Consider the following 20,659-nt stretch of genomic DNA (forward strand, 5'->3'; position numbering starts at 1 on the left):
TAACTATTTATCTTAAAGGGGTATAAGTATATTTAGACATTCCGATATTGTTAAAACACAAACTTGTTTTTCAAACTGATGCCTCGTACATTGCTTTAACATCTTTTGGAGAACATCAGTTTCATTTCCAATCAGAAAAAAAATCTCTTTGTTAAAAATAAAACAATTTTAAATCTAAATCTTCCAGGGTGTAAAATTAATTTTGGGTATATTGTAACACATTTGCTATTTACATGTTTTTATCTTGTCTTTGCTCTCTAAGAACCTAAATGGTCTCCTTTCCTGCATTTAAACAACCACTAAGTTTATGTTGCTGCTGCTTTGCTGAGTCACAACACAAAGAGGCCGCTGAAGTGTTTGTAATGACAGAGATGGATCCTGATGAGGTTGCCTTTGTTTTGCTAATCATGTTTTCTGTATCCTGCGTTGTTGTGCACCTGCAGGATTATTAATCCTGGAGGTTAGCTGCTTAAATTGCAGCAAATGCTGGGGCCGTCTGTCATCTTCTGACGGGGGTGTTGGTCATCCAGGGTGAAAACAAGGGCACCGGCGTTTAGGCTTCGCTTGGTGGAGGTTTACTGCAAAGCTTTCCTCATATCCCCTTAAAAGGGATTACAGTTTTCTCTCTCTCTCTCTTTTTCTCTCTCTCTCTCTCTCTCATGCTCTGCAGACCTACCAAAGGGGTTATTTACCAGGAGCAGTTCCCATGAGGCTTTATCACAGAAAAGTAGAATTGTGTGTTTGATAGAAGCAGAAAATGGGATTACTCACTTTCACTTTGCCTCGTTTTTTTTTTTTTTTTGTGACAAAGATGTTGTGCAGCTTGTCGCCCTGTCTAAGGCCGTCACAGTTGTAAAACTGCACCTCGGTGTAAATGACAAATACCCTAAAGGAGGAGAATGGGGAGGTTGTTTATTACAAAATAACACACCTCTTGTTTTAGTGTTTGTTTTAATGAATTGTTCTCCAACAAATAGATGCAGACTGTGATTAACTTGTTTATTTAGTTTGAATAGTCACGTCTGGCTTTTATTTCACTGACACACAAGACACAAAAGGTAACCTGAGCTTCGCCCGTCGAGGATCAGTAGGTGTCCTGTTCCAGTGCTCTATCCTTTGAAGCAGCTGTGTTTGCCCTGCAACTTTCTCACATTTGTACTCATATAGCCGGCCCTTGTAAAACCAACTATTACAGTTTTGCACAAAAATTGGTTGCAACACGTTTAAATTTTTTTATATGCATACAGTAAACAGGCTTAAATTGGAGGCAACTAAACTTTCGTTCAGTTCTTTCAGAAATCTTTACGACACCTGTCCAGGAGTCCTTGTCAATCCTGGCGGCTCGCACTTGAGCAACCTGTAGTTGGAGCGCTGCTGTTTTTAAAGGACATAGAAGCCCATTCAAACGCCTGGATAGGTGTCAAAACGTTTTCAGAAAGAACTGAGCAAAAGTCTGGTTTCTTCTGAATTAAGCACGTTTACTGTTGCGATAATTTGGATGACTGAGAATTGCACAGGCATGTTTATATGTATAGTTTTTAACAATACATTATATCGGTTTTCCAGTTAAAAATAACTAAATCAATTTTCAAACTCTACACACTGAGCAAAGTTATTTAAATTGATTTAAATAACGCATTTTATTTCATTTTACGCTAACTGATCGAATAATTTAGTTAGTTTCTATCTGTTCTGTTTTATATTGACTTAAATCTCAGAAATAGTGGCCAGTATTTTTCAGTTTTTATCTAATAAATGTGCAAAGCATGTCTGTGGCTGACAGTCCATAAAGAACAGGATAATCAGGATAATTGCATGTAGGTAAAATTTTGCTAAACCATCTTCCTGAATATATATTTAAAACCAACAAGTTCAGCTTGATAAATATCAAATGCATTGGATTAATACGAATGCAGATCCACAACTTCTGCCATAACTGGACACAAACAGGTTTATTGGATGCAGAAAATCTCGTCCATCAGCACTTTGGTCAACGGTGTTGTTTTTAAAATGCTTTATAAATGAAGTTGTATTATATCAGAACAAATACCTCTGCTGGGTCAGAGTTCTTACCGACAAGCTACTTCATCGTTACTTTCATAAAGTCTTCAGGTTCATGAAAAAGAAATAAAAATAAGAGTTACTGAAAATGAAGAGAATATTTTATCCTTTTCTAACTAGCTGGCATGTTAAGTGTTTCCCTGATAACCACAGCCTAGAAGGACCATCTTCCTCAGGATTAGGAAGCTTCACTTGCTACAATACTTTGTCACCAAACTAGTAGCACTACAACTACAGCCCAAACCTTTCCAGAACTTACCAGGTCTTTCCTGAGAACTTTCATAGAACTTTCTCGTGACTTTCTGGGAACCTATTTAACTTTTCAGAGCTTACTGTATACTTTTCAAAACTTTCACGACCTTGGTGGGTACTTTCAGTCACCTTAGAGGTTTCATTTCAAAACTTACAATATACTTTCCTGAAACTTTTGTGGAACTTACTGGTTGTTTTGCCTAAACTTACTAATTTGCTCTAAACCTATGAGTACGTTACTGAAACATACTTGGTAGAGCTTACCAGTAGAACTTACCAGGTTACATAAAAGGTAGGTTCCAGGAAAGTTCCCGGCAAGTTCTGGGAAAGTCACACAAAGGTACCTGGTACTTAAGACTAACCTCTAAGTTCTAGGAAAGTAACTTCTGAAATCCCATAAAAGTAACCTCAATGTCATAAATTTTTAGTACAACCCATATAAACATACCAACTTTACCGTTCTGTGCTCAACCATCCATCCATTGAAGTATCAAGGTCCTTCCAAGTGGTGGAGGTCCATCATAGCGGAGAGTGGCAGTGAACAACCTGGAGTGGTCTACAGCCCACCAGAGGGCACTGAACCAACATGTTCAGATCAGTTCTTATAAAAACATTTCTAGGTAGGATTTGTTTAAAAAATATCAAATTAATGTTAGTAGAATAAACCATTATTGAATATTAAATCCACAAACTAATGCACTTGATTAGAATGTAAGCAATTTCATGGCATTTACTTAATAACCTCCAAAATTAAATGTATAGTACAGTAAGTGTTTTGTTACTGATTGGTTCCTGTAATGAAATTTTTGGCATGGAACTGTTTTGAAATGTTCCTTTTGTTCCATAAAACAAAGTCAAACTTTAAAAATAAAAGGATGAAGTAAAAACTAAAATAAATCAAGAAACTTCTCAATAACCACATTAAAAAAAGAAGCTTAGTGAGAAAAGGAGCCCATCTTTTTAGAAGTTATTAGAGCTTTTTTTATTTAGGAAAAATATTTGTCAGACACAGACTGGATGAAATTAAACCTGATTTATTGCTTCCATCAAGTTAATAATTGTTAAAGCTCAAATTTATCCTTCCCTTTTCTAATCTTATATAATCTTATTATAATGTTGTTGTTTTTTTTCTCAAAAATGTTGTGTTTTCTGTATTGGAAGCTTTTTATTTATGCAAATTATAAAAACATATTAGTATAATACTTTTTTTTTTTTTTTTAAGTTTTTGTAATCCAATTTCAATCATGACCCCCAATAACCCCCTCAGTCGTTTGAAAAAGAAGAATGTATGCAGGAACATGCTGCCAACAGTTTTGTTTAAAGAAATAATAAATAATTATTCATAAATGGAGCTTATGGTTTTGATTTATAAACATGAGAAGGGAGGAAACCAAAACATGGAAATCTCAACTTAAATTTAAACTCTTTCCTAAAGAATATGTGATATATTTTACCTTGTGATAGTTCAAATATTTATAATACTTTGTATAAGATTCCAAAACTTCTAAACCTGCGTCCTGAACCCAGACCTTTATGTAATTCCAAGTTATTGTCTCCATGTCTAAGTTGTTTGTCTCAAATGTGTTGACAAAGTGAGGTTTAAAGTTGTCTGAAAGTAAAGTGCAGTGTGTGCTGAGGAGAGACAGGTAGTGGTCACATGACTTAGCAACTGTCACTGACTTCCTGGTTACCTGCCTGCAACCTGAGGTGCTTCATATCAGCCACCATTATGACTGGCTACATCTGCCACCTGAATATTTAAACCCATCTGCAGATCAGGTGGCAGATTGCTGGTAAATTATTAATCCCTCTAGATTGGCTAAATTAGTCTGGAGCATTTGGATGTGAGGCAGCGACACACTTTCACAGAAGCAGGTATGTTTGGTTTGTGCCTTCTTGATCTGAGTCTTTTTTTAAAAATCAGGAATCAAGGATCAATGATTGATGAAAACATGCATGAAGAGGAAATATTACAGATGGTATTTGTGCAATGACCGCAGCGGGAGCAGTTTGTTGCTCAGGGAATTAGCGATAGCCAGAGGAGGAGTGCTTCTGTGTATTTAACAGAGAGCAAGTAAGCATTTATTCTAAAAGAACGTCGGCAGTTAGTAAAACAGGAGCATATTAGTCACCCTGCATTTTCATGTTATTTCAGTTTGTACACACTGTTAGGGAAATTTTCAGCCGTACGTTGTGAAGCAGGTAAACTGTATTCTGCTGCTGATCGTTGGAGATTAAAAGCTGTGGTAAAGATAGGTGTTAAAGAACAGATGACTGGCCATACGACCTACACAGGGTTTAGGTTACAAAACAGAGGAGCAGGGATAAATGTTTGATTCTGTTCTGTGTTACGCATTACTTTGGGTAAAGATGTCTGACTCACATTAAAAGACCTGAGATGTGTTGAAACATGATAAATTTCTGCCTTTTTAAATTGTTTAAGTAGGAACAATACCCCCCCCCCCCACACACACACACACACGTACATGCAAGGAATCCAAATGGTTGAAGGTTACAAAAACAAAGGTCACTATTACATCTGTGTGGCCTGTCTACTTTGATGAATCAAGTGTTGATTTCATAAAGTCAACCATGCAATTAGTATATCGTCTTGAGTTATTCTAATTGTGGAGGAAAACTGCCCTGGCACATGTAGGCAACTAGCTCCTCTGTATGTTATGCCAGAAAAACAGAAAAACAATGATATCTGTAAGCTACTCCAGAGAAACGCTCTTCCCATTGGCACTATAACGGAAAAGAAAACATAGTTTACAGAATATGTTCTGGGATAAAAAAGTGAATGAATGAACATTTAATTAAAAGTTTTGAAATAAAAAAACAAACAAAAAACATTTTGTCGGGATGTCCCTGTATAAAAATACAGATCAACCCCACAGTATTGATCAACTACTGAAGAGAAGAGCTTATGAGTCGCAGTTATTGGTAAAATGCACCCTTCAGACTGAATTAGGTTTGCCTGAAGTTCTTCAGGATCTCCTGTTTGAACATCTGTTTGCACAAAACAGCCCCATGTGTGTGTATATATATATATATATATATATATATATATATATATATATATATATATATATATATATATATATATATATATATATATATTGGCTAAAGCATTAATAAAGCGTCATGCAGATGACTAAGGCTCTTATTTCTTAAATTTGTATCTTGAGTCACATTGCAGCTAGTTTAGAATAATACTGTAAAACTAATTCTTCTTCCTTTTCTCTCCTCATTGCTAATTATGATGGCGGGGGTTTGTTAAGGGACAATTAGACCTACGGTTTGCATTTGAACGGCAGCCAAAATCATTCAGAACTTCCTTCAGTCTCCTGGCATCCAGCCTCTGCGTAATTTGGAGGTGTGTGTTTCTCTTCCACAGGGTATGATGTGTAATACAAAGCGCACTTTTTCATGTTTTTTTTTTTCTTCCCCTTTCATTATTTTTCTGGTGTGGAGAGACAGTATTGTTTGTTTCAGCTGCATGGGAAGATGCTTTCTACTGCAGCTGCAACAGCAACGCCTTTGCACATGACAGTCCCAGAAACAATACTGTTTATTTGTTACGCGGTCAGCCCATGTTGGCATGAGGCCAGCACAGCCAGTCCTCCTTTGAATAATCTGATGAACAAGTCATCGATTATAGCTCTCAATTAGGTTTTCATACAGGGCCAGGTTGGTTTGGGTAAGGGTTTATTATAGCACCAAAGCAGCAGAAATGGCTCCGTAACCCTTTCCAAACAAGTAATTTCAATGACTGTATTTCATCTGTGTTATTGAGTTTCTTTAGGTCAGAGCTTAAAGGTGCACTGACCTAAAGGAGCGAGCCAGCGCACGAACACCATGGATTGTCACCAAGAGTTATCAAGTAGTTAATTGGCAATGAGGCGGAGTTGACTGGATTCACTATTTCTGCTGAATGCGCATTCCCAATGCAACAAATACAAATTTTGTCAGGAGTAAAAGATCTCTGTAGCAGCATCTCATCTTTTTAGCAAAAAGAGGACCAGCTCCTGGTCCTGCGGTAAGTAGAAGATGACTCGTTTTACACGTCAGGCAACTGTAAGGGGAATATATGGGAAAGAAAATAAATTATATTTAACTTCAAATTGTGCACAACCTAAGCAATGCACCTTTAATGTGTTGCTTTTTAGGATATTTTAGGCTTATGTATGTCGTTAGACAGGACCACTTCTTTTTTCTACAGGTCAGATGTGGCTCGGAAAACTTAAATTAAAAGAAGTTAACCACTGTTAATTCGTCATTTATAAGGGTGGGCACTTACTTTTTCACTTAGATATATCCAATGCCACAAGTATCTATTTATTTTTCCTGTTTTGGATCTCTAATGCTAATTGCAAAATATCATCATATATCTTTTTTTCGCGTGGATTGTTTTAACATTTATATTATATTTTGTTTATGTAAAAACATTTTGGAAATTAACAAAAGCTGAAAAGGCCAACAGAATTAGAAGATTATAAAAAAAAATCCTTTACTGAGCAGGCTTCCTGTTGTATGGAAAGCGATGAAACTTGATTCAATGTTTTCCTGGTCTTGAATAAATATGAAAAGAAAAATAAGTGTTTTTAACTGTATATAAATATGCATAACTCAATCCATCCAGCCAGCCAGCCAAAAAATTATATTGAACTCGAGTATTTTACATTATAAAGAGTCTAACTGAGAACTTCACATAAGAATGTTCAGGAATCCTGATTGACATAGTGATTTCATTAAAAATATAATAAGAGGTCATTAGGCTGAAGGTAAAGTTTCTTTCACGTATATTTTCCACAAAGGACATGCTGAAGGATATCAGTTGATCTCCGTGCTATTTGAGCGTCTTTCCTCAACACCTATCTAAAATCCATTGTAATATGATTCATAAACCTGTCCCCAAGTGACAGGGTTAAACATAATTTTTCACATCAATTTTCCACATCCCGTAAAATAAAAGACTTCCCCTTCACTCCCTCAGGGTCACACAACCTCTGTGATGCATTAACATGTTTATGATGAAAGGATTGAAAATAAACATCCCTCTCCATCAGGTTTATCTGGGGAATGTGTCGTTCTGTTAAGAGAGAAAAAAAAAAAGAAACGTGGGTGCATGCTGCCCAGGATGGAAAAATATGGGTTTGTTATCTGTCATGCTATTTTGTTTTTCGTGTTAAACACTTTTGACAGTGTTTTTAGCTACAAGAACATCACGCTTTAAATGTAGGAAGCCTCTAAAACACCTTACACACGGCGATCATTTCCTAAAGCTGCTTGTTCAGACGTGCAGTGAAGGTTCGCCGCTTCAGGTCACGTAATCTCTGACCAATCCAATTGATCTCCAGGAGATTGCACTTCTTAATGTGTACCGAAAGCTCTCAGAGGAGACGGCTGATTCAGTGACTGTGGGAAACGCCACTTGTTGCCCTGTCCTCCTGAGGAAGCATTTGCTGTTGCTATCGCTGTTGCTCTATTATGATCACCAGAGACTCTTCTCTTGTAACTTTTCGCAGTGCTGATGAGTCAGAAGAAAATAACCCTTGCCATGTAAGTAGTGACTGTGTCTTTTGCTAGGTTTGGTGTTGTTTTAAACTCATAGCGTGGCACGCTGGTGCTTCTGGTTGTTGCTTAGTAAGCTGTTGGGATGGTGGTGTCTGTGCTTCATTGTTTATAGGTTTTATTTTCTGATATGGCTTTTTTTTTTCTCATGTTGCAGCAGTGCAGAAGTGTGACCTCTGGGTTAAGTCAATCACAACCAGCTTTCTGTTCCCTGTGCAAAGTAATAAGCGTTAGAAAGGAGCTTAGCATTTTTCTTGGTTCACACAAACTGTATAATCACAACATTTTGACAGGATTTGTGAAAACACTGTTGATCTGGGATCTGCTTTGTTCCCCAGGAGATCTCTGTATGGACTCTACCCCTACAAGTCCAGCATGATTGGGCTGGAGAACCTGGGCGATCCCTCGGCAGACTGGGACATAGTGGAGACCATCGGCAAAGGCACGTACGGCAAAGTCTACAAAGTGACCAACAAGAAAGATGGGAGCCAGGCGGCAGTGAAAGTGCTTGACCCGATCAATGTGAGTCCCGTCAAACCTCGTTAATTAGCCACTCAACCTTCCTCAGGATTCAGAGCTGGTGTGGTTACTTCATTATGGGTGTGTTATATTACCAGATTCCCCCCAGTGTAGGTATTTTGAGGCTCTGCACATTTCAGACCTTTCTCTGCGTTAACACACCTGATTCAAACGGATGAGACTTCAGGTAATGAAGTACTGTGAGCCCAGAGGACCACGGCTGGGTAACGCTTCCAGAAACCAGCAGCTACATAAACAGGGGTGATGTCTGTTCAGGGAGAATTTTAATGAGCATCTATGAAGTTGTTATCTTTGTTCGGCAGCGTAATGATGGTCTAAGATATTTGGTGGATTTGGAAACCAAACAACGGATGGAGCTTGATTATACAAATGTACGCCTAAGGCCCCAGTGTGTATTATTTACTCCCATCCAGTGGTGCGCTAAATGAATTACAAACGACCTCATCATTAAGCACGTAATAACTACTACAGAAATGTAGTGTCAGCATGTATGTCCTCCATATTTTTGGCACCAAGTTACTGCTAATAGCTGATATCTACTAGCATCGTGTGAAATGGTTTTTGGTGACCTGCAGACTCAGAGATCATCTGATGAAGACGAACAAACAAGCCGTCTCTGCTGGGAGGACAGAATAGTTGCAGGACTGCACTGCCCTGTTTCTTCACTGTTATATTGAGTTAACAAACCTGTCCAGCAGAAAGCTGCAACCTCCACATCCATTTTGAATCCCGCTCCCTCATGAATTAGCTCCACTCCACCTGGTAATAATAGCTGCGCCGATATAGACTCTCATTTTCTCGTGATTATTAGGCAGGGCAAGTTTATTTATAAACACGTTTATAAATAAATCCTTATCTTCTGCATCACTACAGATCTAAATTTGTTGTTTTATTCTTACTATGTTCAGGGTTCCTACGCAGTCTGCTTTTATCATTTCCCAAGATTGGATAAGATTGGAGACAACAAAATTACATATCAAAAGTATTTGTATTCTCCAAAATTTGTTTTCACCTTTTCCTCTTATTGGGGCAAAAGGTTTTCATAGTACTTAATAAATGTAATGATTTTCACATTGATCTATATTGAATCATCATGCTTAACCTTTGATTTAACAATTGCTGTCTTAATGCCAAAGAGAGCCCAACAGATTGTGCAGCCTTACTGCTCTCGCATTAGTGCGCCACTTGATTTATGTATGCAAGAAGCTTTATTAGATTTTATTCTGGGACTGTTTCACATCCAATGGACATAAAAACGGGAAGGTAGAAGAGAAAAAGCTTAGTTTAGCTGCTTTAATGAGACTTGTTCCATGTGGTGTTTTTTTTTTTATTTTTATTTTTTTGCATTGTAAATTATCAACTCTTTGTGGATCTCTGTAATGTTAAAAAAAAGGTCATGTGTTGTCATGATCCTTCATGTCTGACTGATAATTTCACTGATTCTTGGGACTAAAATACTTGTGTTGTCCTTTATTACTGTGACTTCCTGCAGAATTCGGGCCACTCAAACAGAGTAGGTTTCATGTCTTGTCTTCTTTTTGATGCGATTGTCCTTGTTCTCGCCTCTGCGATTCGTATCGGCCTTTCCCCTCTCCCCTGTTTTCCCACCACGTTAAGTTTAGCACAGACTGACCAGATAGCGTAGCTTCTCCCTGCACACCCATTCATTTTTCTATTTGCTGGGGGATGCCATAGCTCACGCATGGGCCACACTTGTTCTGAGACCTGCCTGTGATGGTGTCAGTGAAAGGATCCAGCATCCTGGCAGGGTGATCCGCCACGGCGCTCCCCTACAGGAAGATGGAGCTGTGTCCTCTCTCATCCCTCTCCCTGATTAGACTGCTGACACCATCACTCAGACGTCCAGGAGGAGAAATTCTGCCTCTGTGGCTGTGGATCTCCCCTCCCTCTGAGATTTACTTTGATAGAAAAGTGGAGCCAGCTGTAGTTCAGCTCGCCCTCCCATCCTGTCCATGTGTTACTTTCATACAACCCGACTCTAATCATAGCCACCCAGTGTTACATCCTAGTAAAAAATAAATAGAATCACACATTTCAAGCGTTTTTTTTTCTGTTAATCTGCTAATCCTGCAAGGCTGTGGTTAAAGTTTGCTTGTTTGCTTCTTTATTTAGGATGTAGATGAGGAGATAGAAGCAGAATACAACATCTTGAGGTCCCTGTCCAATCATCCTAATGTGGTGAAGTTTTACGGCATGTTTTACAAGTCAGACAACTTATCCGGTGGACAGCTCTGGCTGGTACTCGAGGTGAGCTCTTCCTTATGTACCTTAATTTGGATTATCAGGTTCTTAAGTGTAACAGTAAGCCCCAACTTGTCTGGCTATTTTATTTCATTTTATCAATTCATTTTTTTATGTTAATATATAATTTGTTTTAGTGTTATTCACTATTTTCATTTCAACACAATAGTTCTACATGTTATATTTAATTCATTTGACTATTTTCATTTATTTAAACTTTTTTTCCCTAATTTTATCCAATTTTCTCTATTTTATTTTTATCATCTTTGTACTGAAACCTCCAAACAACCCATTGGACGTTCAGGTTGTTGTTACATGTGAGCTGTTTATCGTAAGTCGTCACATGACTCAACCCTTAACAAGATGACTGGGTGAGGTCAGTGAGGTCCGGGGTCTCAAGGGCTTTATGCTGTAGCTTCCTTCAGTCCATTACAACCGAATAAACCCTTTGAAGCAGGGAGGAAACGGGTTTAATAATAATAATAATAAAAGAAAAAACTATCGATCTGCCTCTGAGCAGTCAGGATTATGAGAAATTGGAAAATAAATGAGCCTCTGCATGGCCATGCTTGGGCGTTTTGCTTGCTGTGCACATTTGCCTTTAGTGAAATTTTATTTTCTGCTAACACAGCATTAGATTTTTCCAACAAGTTTTCACAAAACATTTAAGCACTTTTGTACTGAGCTTTAGAGGATTAAAAGTGAGGAACTTTGCAGAGTAGAAGAAAAAGAACACTAACAAAGCACAGTACCTCAATTGAATGATCCAAATCTTCACAGAAAGAAACATGTTAAAACCATGTACAGTTTTAGAATAATATGCGCTGCAAAATGTCACACTAACACAGAAGGAATTAACAAAGATGTAAATAACAGGCCATCTTGAGCTTTGTGCAGCTGTCACGGTCAGGTACAGGGATTGGACAGAGTAGTGTAATAGCCAAGCTAAATAACAAAATTATTAGACCCTGTAGAGATGATTAAAAATTCACAGATAAACTCTAAAATTTTATGTGTCTGCCTTGCATTTTCAATTACATAAGAAGAGATGCTGTCTTTGGTTAAATAAATGTTTTTTCCTTTCGATACATCTAATAGCAATGGCATATAAAACGTAACCTTGCCTGCAAAATGAACTCTCGTGCTATTTGTGCATTCACAAACACACAAAAATCCATCGTGTGCCGCTCCTGTCTCAATCGTTCAGGTCTTAACCAAAAACGGTTTGGGCCAATCATGTCGCAGTATTATGGTTTAAGGCGGGATTTCATTAGCTGTGATGAAAGCAAGAGCCGAACCAACATAAACATGGCAGCGCTGGAGGACGCACACGTAGCTGCTGTTATCACATCTGTTTTCTCAGAATCCACTATTTCTTGTGTGAAAGAACAGCAAGAAGTGCCATGACCAGTGTAACTTGTGGTTTGTCATGGCACCCACTGCTTACAGTAATTTTGTTTGATACCATGATTGGCTAAAACAAACCTTTGGTAGGTGGGTACTAGGTGTTGCTTCGCTCAGTCAGCTCAGAAAGTTCTGCCGAATGTCCCCCTTTCCCCAAACGGATTTTATGGGAGCGAGCCCGGATTGATAATGTGCAGAATGAAGAGTGCTACACATTATCAGTCTGGCTTAGAGGTTACATAAAACACAATTTTTCGCAACTGCCTCAAAATTCATGTGTGACTCAAATGTTGCCACAAATATCCCATATCAACTAAATCTCACACTACTCTATGCAGACTCTCTGTCTGCGCCACCGCAGCATGAGAAAAGCCTGGAGGGGCTCCATCTGATGGCACCCGGACCATTTCTGTTTAATTAGCTAACAATTATTTGACCACTTTGGGACACTCTTAGGGCATTTAAGTTTCCTCCTTAGATAGTTCAGTTAATCCTTAAATACTGAAAAATAATAGAGCAAGACGGTGACAAGACAACATAAATGATTTTCCTGTCCTTATGCTGTTGCACTCTGTAAGCTCTATACTATTCATCCCAATACACATGCACTATACAAATGTGACACGCATTTCTGCAATCTTATAACAAAATCTGCTTAATTTAGTAAGATTTAAAACCATGCAACAGACGTTGTTTGATAGACCAACTAGCGTAGCAAAAGGAGTATTTCCAAGTAAGTATTTGGAAATACTCTGCAGGCTCTGACAGCGTTTCTTAAAAGGCCTGATGCTATTGTGCTGACATATGAGGCTGAGCTTCTTTCTCCAGCTCCGGTGTGTGGCCTAACCCTCCCCATGAATCACAATTTAGAGCGGTGAGTGATGGACGAGTCACCGGTGTTTCTCTGTCTCCCTTGCAGCTGTGCAATGGCGGCTCCGTCACAGAACTCATCAAAAGCTTGATCATGCGCGGCCAGCGTCTGCAGGAGCCCGTCATCTCATACATCTTGTACAGCGCCCTCTTGGTAAACAGGCAGCCGATGTTAAGCGGCGGCAAACACGCTGAATTTCAGAGCATTCATACCCTTAAACGTTTTTCACCTCTTGTACGAACCTTAATGTGTTTTATTAGGATTTTATGTCATAGACCATCACAAAGTAGTGCATCACTGTAAAGTGGAAGGAAAAGCAGACATGATTTTTAACATTTCTTTTAGAAATAAAAATCTGATTGTGTGGCGTATTAAGCCCCCTTGAGTGAATACTATTACAACCATCACAATTACCACTGCAGATTTGTTAGCTTATCACATCTACAGAATTAAACCTTTACCCATTTTTGCTGTAAAGTAGCTCCCAATAATTTTTTTTTTCAGTTTAAATTATGTCTGGACATTGACTAGGCTGCTCTAACACATTCATTTGCTTTGGAATAAAGCAAGGGTCTCCAGTCCTTGAGGGCCGGTTTCCTGCAACTTTAAGATGCATTCGTGGTCCAATGCACCTGAATCAAATGGGTTAATTACCATCTCAGCATGCTATCAAGTTCTTCACAGTCCTGCTAATGACCCAATTATTTGATTTAGGTGGGTTAAAGCAGAGACATATCTAGAATTTTAATACAGTTCGCCGATCCAGGATTGCATTTTTAATTTATAAATGTTATGTAGTGGCCATATTTTGCTTTACACAATCATGGGGAGGACTGCTGACTTGACAAATTTCCAGAAGACAGTCATTATTGACACACGGCACAAGGAGCATAAGTCACAAGTCTTCGCTAAAGAAGCTGGTTATCAACAGGGTGCAGTATCCAAGCATGTCCATAGAAGGTTCTGTGGAAGAAAAAAGTCTGGTAGGAAAAGGTTTCCATGGGAAGTTTCCACAGTCTGTGATGAATTAGGCTGCCCATGTCAGCTGGTGTTCGTCCACTAGGTTTTCTGACGTCTACAGTCAGCGCAGCTATCGACAATGAAATCTAAGAGCGCTTCAATTTTACTTCTGCTGACAAGCTTTATGGAGATGCTGATTTAATTTTCCAGAAGGACTTAGCACCTACCCATGCTGCCACTGGTAACAAAAGCTGGTTCAATGACCATGGTGTTATTGTGCTTGGCTGGTCAGGAAACTAGAACCCCGTAGGGGATATATTGGGTTTTGTCAAGAGGAAGATAAGAGACATTAGACCCAACAATGCAGATAACCTGCAGGCAGCTGCCAAAGCAATCTAGGCTTCCTGAACAGCTCAGCAGGACCACAAGCTGATCGTTCCATGCCATGCTGCATTGATGCAGTAATTCATGCAAAAGGAGCCCCAACCAAGTATTGAGGGCATGAAAATGAGCACAATTTCCAGAAGCCTAACATTTGTGCTTAACACACCCTTTTTATTGATATTGCATATTGTTCAAAATTTCGGAGCCACTGAATTTGGGGTTGGCGTTATCTGTAATCCATAATCACAAATGTTTACTTGCTGAAGTTATTAACAAAAAAATCCTGGACTTTTTCACAATATTTTATTTTGTTTTGGATATACCTGTATGTACTGTTTTGTGTTGGTCTCTCACACAAAATCCCAATAAAATTTATTGCAATGTGTGGTTTTAATGTAAAAAACCTGAAATAATTCAAGAGGTATGAATACGTTTGTATAGTCTGTGCTTCAATTTATTTATTTGTTTATTTATTCTTTTACAAATTACAGTGTTTAGCACAATGCATATTTCTGTTCCCCAACTTTGAAGGGTTTGCAGCATTTGCACAACAACCGGATAATCCATCGTGACGTCAAAGGCAACAACATCCTCCTCACAACTGAAGGGGGAGTCAAACTGGTTGACTTTGGTAATTATCTTTCAAGAAAAAAAAAGCTTTGCAAAGAGAGATTAACATCTATTTTCAATAAGTTATTTTTGCAGTATGACTGATATTTTGGCACAACACAAGCACCGGGTAAATCATTTGAAGTGCTCCACACTCTTCAGTCGCCCGTTCACCATAACATCTTTTTATTTCATGGAGCGTAGCCTGAACCCGGGGCTATTATTGCTCGTTTAAATTGCATTATTTGATGCTTTGCATATTAAGAGAAAGCTGCTATGGCAAATGACTTTGAGTCGCCCCCGGGCGGGTTTATGTCCCCCGTGTCATGGAGATGAAGTGGACCCATGCTGATAAAAATCTGTCCTACATAATTTGAAATGATTATGGCCTAGTATTATTACTGCTTGGCAGGTTGCCACAGCAGATTGTACACAAGGATTTATTGATCGATTCAAACGTTTTGTACCTGTTATAAATCCGACTTTGGCTTTTAGGCTCCTTCCGCAGCAGAAGGTGAATTTTATTGTCATTTTCCTGCAGGTGTTTCAGCTCAACTGACCAGTGCACGGCTGCGGAGGAACACATCCGTTGGGACACCGTTTTGGATGGCTCCTGAGGTCAGACATGTGCATCTCTAAAAAAACAAACAGACAGACAACATGCTTTAGTCTCTGATGCAGCCATAAAAATCAGCGGAGTCCTTATGTGTTATTCGGAGAGCCTCGGTTATTTTAGAGAGCCTCCCTGCTCTGTGTCATTGTGTATTCCCCTCCTGTTCTCCTCCGCGGGCGCAGCTCTTGAGGTTGCCTCAAGGTTAATAGCTGGGAGTCTGAGGGCCCCTCGGCTTACTCCGTGGCAGAAATGAGGTGCGGTGATTGGGCCGGTCGGGCAGGGACCTCAGGGGCAATTAGAATAAACTGAGCTGGAAAGTGTAATGTCACTTATAATTATTGACTGTGGGAAATCGGAGCTCACACCGGCAGCTATTCTGAGCTGAACCAGCTTGAATTTGCTTTAAATAAACTGGATGCTTAGCTTTGACTCAGTGGGACAGTTTCATTTTGCCTTTCATGTTTTTGGGGGATAATATAGAGCTTTGGGCTCAGATGTTATGTTACGTTGCCAGGTCATAGCCTGTGAGCAGCAGTACGACTCCTCGTACGACGCCCGCTGCGATGTGTGGTCTCTTGGCATCACAGCCATCGAGCTGGCTGACGGAGACCCCCCGCTGGCTGAGATGCACCCAGTGAAAGCTCTCTTCAAAATCCCACGGTGAGTCCAGTAGAGGGCGCTCCAACCACACAGCTGGCAGCAGCTCACACAAAGACCATGAACGTTGTCCTCTCCTCCAAGGTAGTACAACAATGATGAAACACCAGAGGTTCGAAATAGGAAAATCCTTATATTTTCTCTCATAGCTGAATGTGTGTCTTTTGTGAAAATGATTTGATGTGTGGATGTGGTCCTGTGTGCAAAGCCGGTTTTGCTGAATAATGGCAAAATCTGCACCACAAAAAGTAAACCCAATGCTGTTTTCTCTAAAAAATATTCACTTGTCGGGAAGGGGTACACATGTTTGACCTTCTCTTTACAGCAAAATCGTGCAATTATCTCTCTGTTTGTGGGAGATGTGCTCCTCTGATTGCAATTTGCATTAGTGATTAGCTCCATTCACACAGAGACGAGGCTGTCAACCCCCTCCTTCAATGCTGGAGCTCGGCTCGTACGCCAGCAATTGTGAGTGGTGGTGCAGCATTTCATCCATGCCAAATTTTACCCTAAAGGTAGATTGATTGTATGGACTAGAGTGAAACCATGGCAGGGTGTGTTGTTTTAAAATTCTCACAGACATTCTCTTTTGTTTCAATGCCTTTTGTGTCGAAGCTTGAAGATTTTCTTAATTTTTTTGTCTTTCTTGGCTTCAGTACTCGACATAAGATCTGAGTTTGCCCCGGTCGGGTTATTATAGATGGTTTACCATCCATAGCTTGATACCTGAAATGCAGTTTGAAAGCCTGTTGCTCAGGATTTCTTCATCAGCAGTAGGCACAACACTGTAAATCTGCATAAGTGTGCAGATCAAGGCTCTGCAGGCTGATAATGTTTCCAGGTGGATGGCATGTAAGAAATTAAGAAGATTTATTGGACCTAAAACTTAGAGGAACACCACTCTGCTGCCCAATGCTGATGAAAAATGGGGGCACCCTTGGCGGACTATTTAACCTCAGATCAGACTTTACAAGAATTTCAAATTAGTAATTCATTAGTAATTCATTTGTCTTCTCTAAAGGCCCTAAAAACCCTGTTAGAGTGCAAAGGATCTAGGAAATCCTTGGAGTATTTAAACAAAACCTTAGTGGACTGAGAACACCGAAAACAGGAATCACAGATCCCAGACTTGAATCGTTTAGGAAACATGTCAGGTGAGCTGATGAGAAGAGACCAGGAGGGAGGAACCATAACAACAATTTATTAACGTAAAATTTTTCCCAACTAAACAAATTCAATCAATTTAAATGTTCAAAAATCTCCAGGCTGGGATTATGCTGCTGCAATAAAAGCCTGTTTTAACTGAGGTCTTTTCACACATCTTAACTATGTTGCCAACTAATTCATCAACACAAAAAAAGATCTATTTCTTATAGGGACACCCCTCCCCTCTCTGTTCAAAGTAAAGTATACATAGTTTGGCCTTTTCCTTTGAATTGTGACCTGAAAGGTTTAGTGGTTGTTAAATAAATCACAGTGTGTGTGGAGGCATGAAATGATTCTTTCACCATGACATTTATCTCAAATGTATTTTCCCCCGGTGCCGCAGCGCCGCAGATGAATTCAGGAGCAAATGCTCGCATCCCTCCTGAAGGAATTACTTTCTAAGTAAGGAAATGTGTTTCACCTTTAGGTCTCTGGTGGCGGCGCAACTGATTCATGATAAGATCTCAGAGATTCATCTTTGCCGGGCTTTGACGATTGGAGAGTTTCTGATTTATTTATGTATTTTCCTTGTTAATGCGTCGCAAAGCCTTTCCAGAAAAGCAGTTTTCTTTGTCGGAAAGTCTGCGGCTCATATGTGTTTGCGCTAAAACGTGCAAGAAACCATTTTGATCATGCTTGATATTTATGATCAGCACACATCAATGTGCTCTACTGTTTGTTGTTAATCTTGTCTGTATCACAGGCCTTACTATTTCCCCAAAACTACACAAGAAGAACAGAAAAACGCCCATGGCTGTGCATCACCACATATCTTGCACTTGTATGAGCTGCTGCTGTAACAATGAACCGAACGGAGTCAAATAAATGTCCAGCCAATCATCGTGCGGCCATTATGGCACTGTTAGAGGGGCAGAACGGCACTGAAACCTACCGCAGGGGACGGCTATGTGCTCAATAAACCAGGGTCACCTCTGCGTTGGCTCCGCTGGTGGTTCAGAGACCCTGTCTGGCATGTTCTGCTGGAAATCCCTGATGTTTACATTTTTAAGGCTAAGCTTAGATGTTTGGGATTTTCTTCACCTTATTAACACCTCGTCATTAGGATAATGAAAACAATTAGGTGCGCTTGCGGTGCGTACATGATGAACCCGGGATGTTCTCGATGGCTACGAGTGAACGTAACGAAGCATGACAGAAGGCAAAGCTGTAAAATCATCAGCTGCAAAATTAATTAGTGGCATCAAAGGTGTTCTTCGATATTTAGCATGCGGGAAAGGTTAATTGCTCGCGCGGGTTGCTCTCGGCGCTATAAAGCCTCAGAGCGTCCATGTAGAGTCAAGCCGAAGGGTGTAAAATTTGTTTTAAAGGTTAGAGAGGCAGCAATGACAGACAAGGTTGCGATTGTTCATCCAGATCTCTGTCGACGTTACACACGCATTAAACGCCCGCGCGCATCCGTCCAGGACGAAGACCAGAACGAGCGCGACGGAAGATGGCGTAAATGATGGCTTGTCGAGGTGCAACAAGGCCTAATGAAATCATGAGGCCGTGGGAGAGAGACTCAGACGGGTCAGACGCAGAGAAAACGGCTCTCGTAAAAATGAGGACATAAAGACACGGCCCAAGGAGCAGCAAACGGCGAGGGGTGTTAACAGGGTCTGGAAAGTTACTTTCAAAAAGCTACGGCAAGCTACATGGCTAAAGGAATGAAATCCTTTCCTCTTGGTGGATGTGCAGTCAACAGTTTTACTTTACAGCAACAAGACTGTGACCAAAAAAAAAAAAGACCCGGATGATGCAAAAGAAAAGAGTTGAAAACGGAGATCTGGTGTGGTAAACAATCCTCTCATCTGATGACTGGAGATTTTAGGAGGAACAGAAATGTGTCAAACACCGGGTGTGGTGGTGGAGACGTTTAAATACCTCAGTGTTCATCTGGACAACAGGCAGGACAGGAGTCACCAGTCAAACCGTTTATAAGAAGGGACAGAGCAGACAATATGTCTTTAATAGACTTTGGTCCTTTAATGTTTTCAGTAAAGAGCTGCATATCCTCTATTATTATGTTGTTGAATGCAATCTCTTCTGCTGTCATCCGTTGGGGGTCGCAGCACCGGAGTGAGTGGCTTCTAAAAGCTCAACCAGCTGATTAGAAAGGCTGTCTCTGCTCTGGATCCTCTGGAGAAGGATAATGGCCAAGCCTGAGCATCCTCGTCAAGCGACTGTAAAACAACAGAGTGTCTTCGGTCAGAGGCTTCTTCAGATCAGCTGCAACACAGAGCACCACAGGACATCCCCTTCAGCAACACTACCATTACTCTACGACGACTGTTTGAAGAAACATAGATATGAAGAGTTACTACAACATCTAGTTTCCCTTTTGGATCAACACAGTTTCTTTTTATTGTTTGAATTGTGTAACAGCTGTGAACGTTCAGGTTTTTATAAAGCATGAAAAGTATTGTCCCTGTAATAAGTCATTGCACATTTTGAAATTAAGTGTAAAAACAAACTTGGGGAAAGACTCTTGTTGAGGAGAAAATTTGAAAGCATGAAAAAAAATATATCTTTACCCCTTCTTATTTGGCTTTTCTGACTCCATCAATTCTCTGAGGACATAAACTTCACAACTTAAAAACAATATTCTTCATCAACCGGCTTAAGACGTACTCCTATAACAGCTGGCAGACCAGCTTTGTGTGAAGGAGCTTCATCGTGTACCATTTTGAAACTTTCCATAAATTTTATATGGGACTGCTGTCTCTGAGTTGATCTTCCTTCCTCTTCCATGGAGAAAAGCTTAAATGCTCTTTATTCGGTGCACAGAGTGCGTACAGAACGTTTGTGGAGCGCGCTGCATCACACTGGCTAGCTGACTTGAAATTGGAGCTTGGTTTACGTTTTAATTTTTTATTTCTGAAGCAACAGTTTAGAGCATTTTTATGTACAGCAAATAGTAGAACCTGCTGACAGAAAAGACAGGTATGTTTTCTAAATTAGAAAATATTTATTAAATTAATCTTTTGTGCCACTGTTTTTTCATTATTTTCCCTTTTGCAGGCTAAAATGAGAGCAATATAGTAATTGAAAAAAATTCTTTAAAGACGTTTTTTTTTTCTCCTGATGGTTAGGCCTAGCTATCAAGTATTTAACACCTTAATGCAATTTAAGGCCTTTTATTGTTTCTGTAAAGTTGATACAGTTGATAGTTTGTATTTTTTTATGTTATTGGAAATATAGTTATATACTTTTAAATAAAAAAAGAAATAAAGAAACTCCATTCCATCCAAACCAAATTTCTTAAT

The 20,659-nt window shown here is 39.6% G+C and overlaps 1 protein-coding gene across 1 annotated transcript in view; it reads left to right on the forward strand.

Annotated features, from left to right (window-relative positions):
* Positions 1–20,659, forward strand: part of myo3b (myosin IIIB) — a 116,666-nt gene that overhangs the window by 1,828 nt on the left and 94,179 nt on the right. Inside the window, exons 3-8 of the mRNA XM_036139273.1 lie at positions 8,226–8,409; positions 10,561–10,695; positions 13,013–13,117; positions 14,840–14,939; positions 15,459–15,535; positions 16,045–16,190. Coding sequence (XP_035995166.1) covers positions 8,226–8,409; positions 10,561–10,695; positions 13,013–13,117; positions 14,840–14,939; positions 15,459–15,535; positions 16,045–16,190 — 747 coding nt within the window. The remainder of the gene's footprint in view (positions 1–8,225; positions 8,410–10,560; positions 10,696–13,012; positions 13,118–14,839; positions 14,940–15,458; positions 15,536–16,044; positions 16,191–20,659) is intronic.

Source organism: Fundulus heteroclitus, chromosome 7 (assembly GCF_011125445.2).
Source record: "Fundulus heteroclitus isolate FHET01 chromosome 7, MU-UCD_Fhet_4.1, whole genome shotgun sequence".
Taxonomy (NCBI): Eukaryota; Metazoa; Chordata; class Actinopteri; order Cyprinodontiformes; family Fundulidae; genus Fundulus; species Fundulus heteroclitus.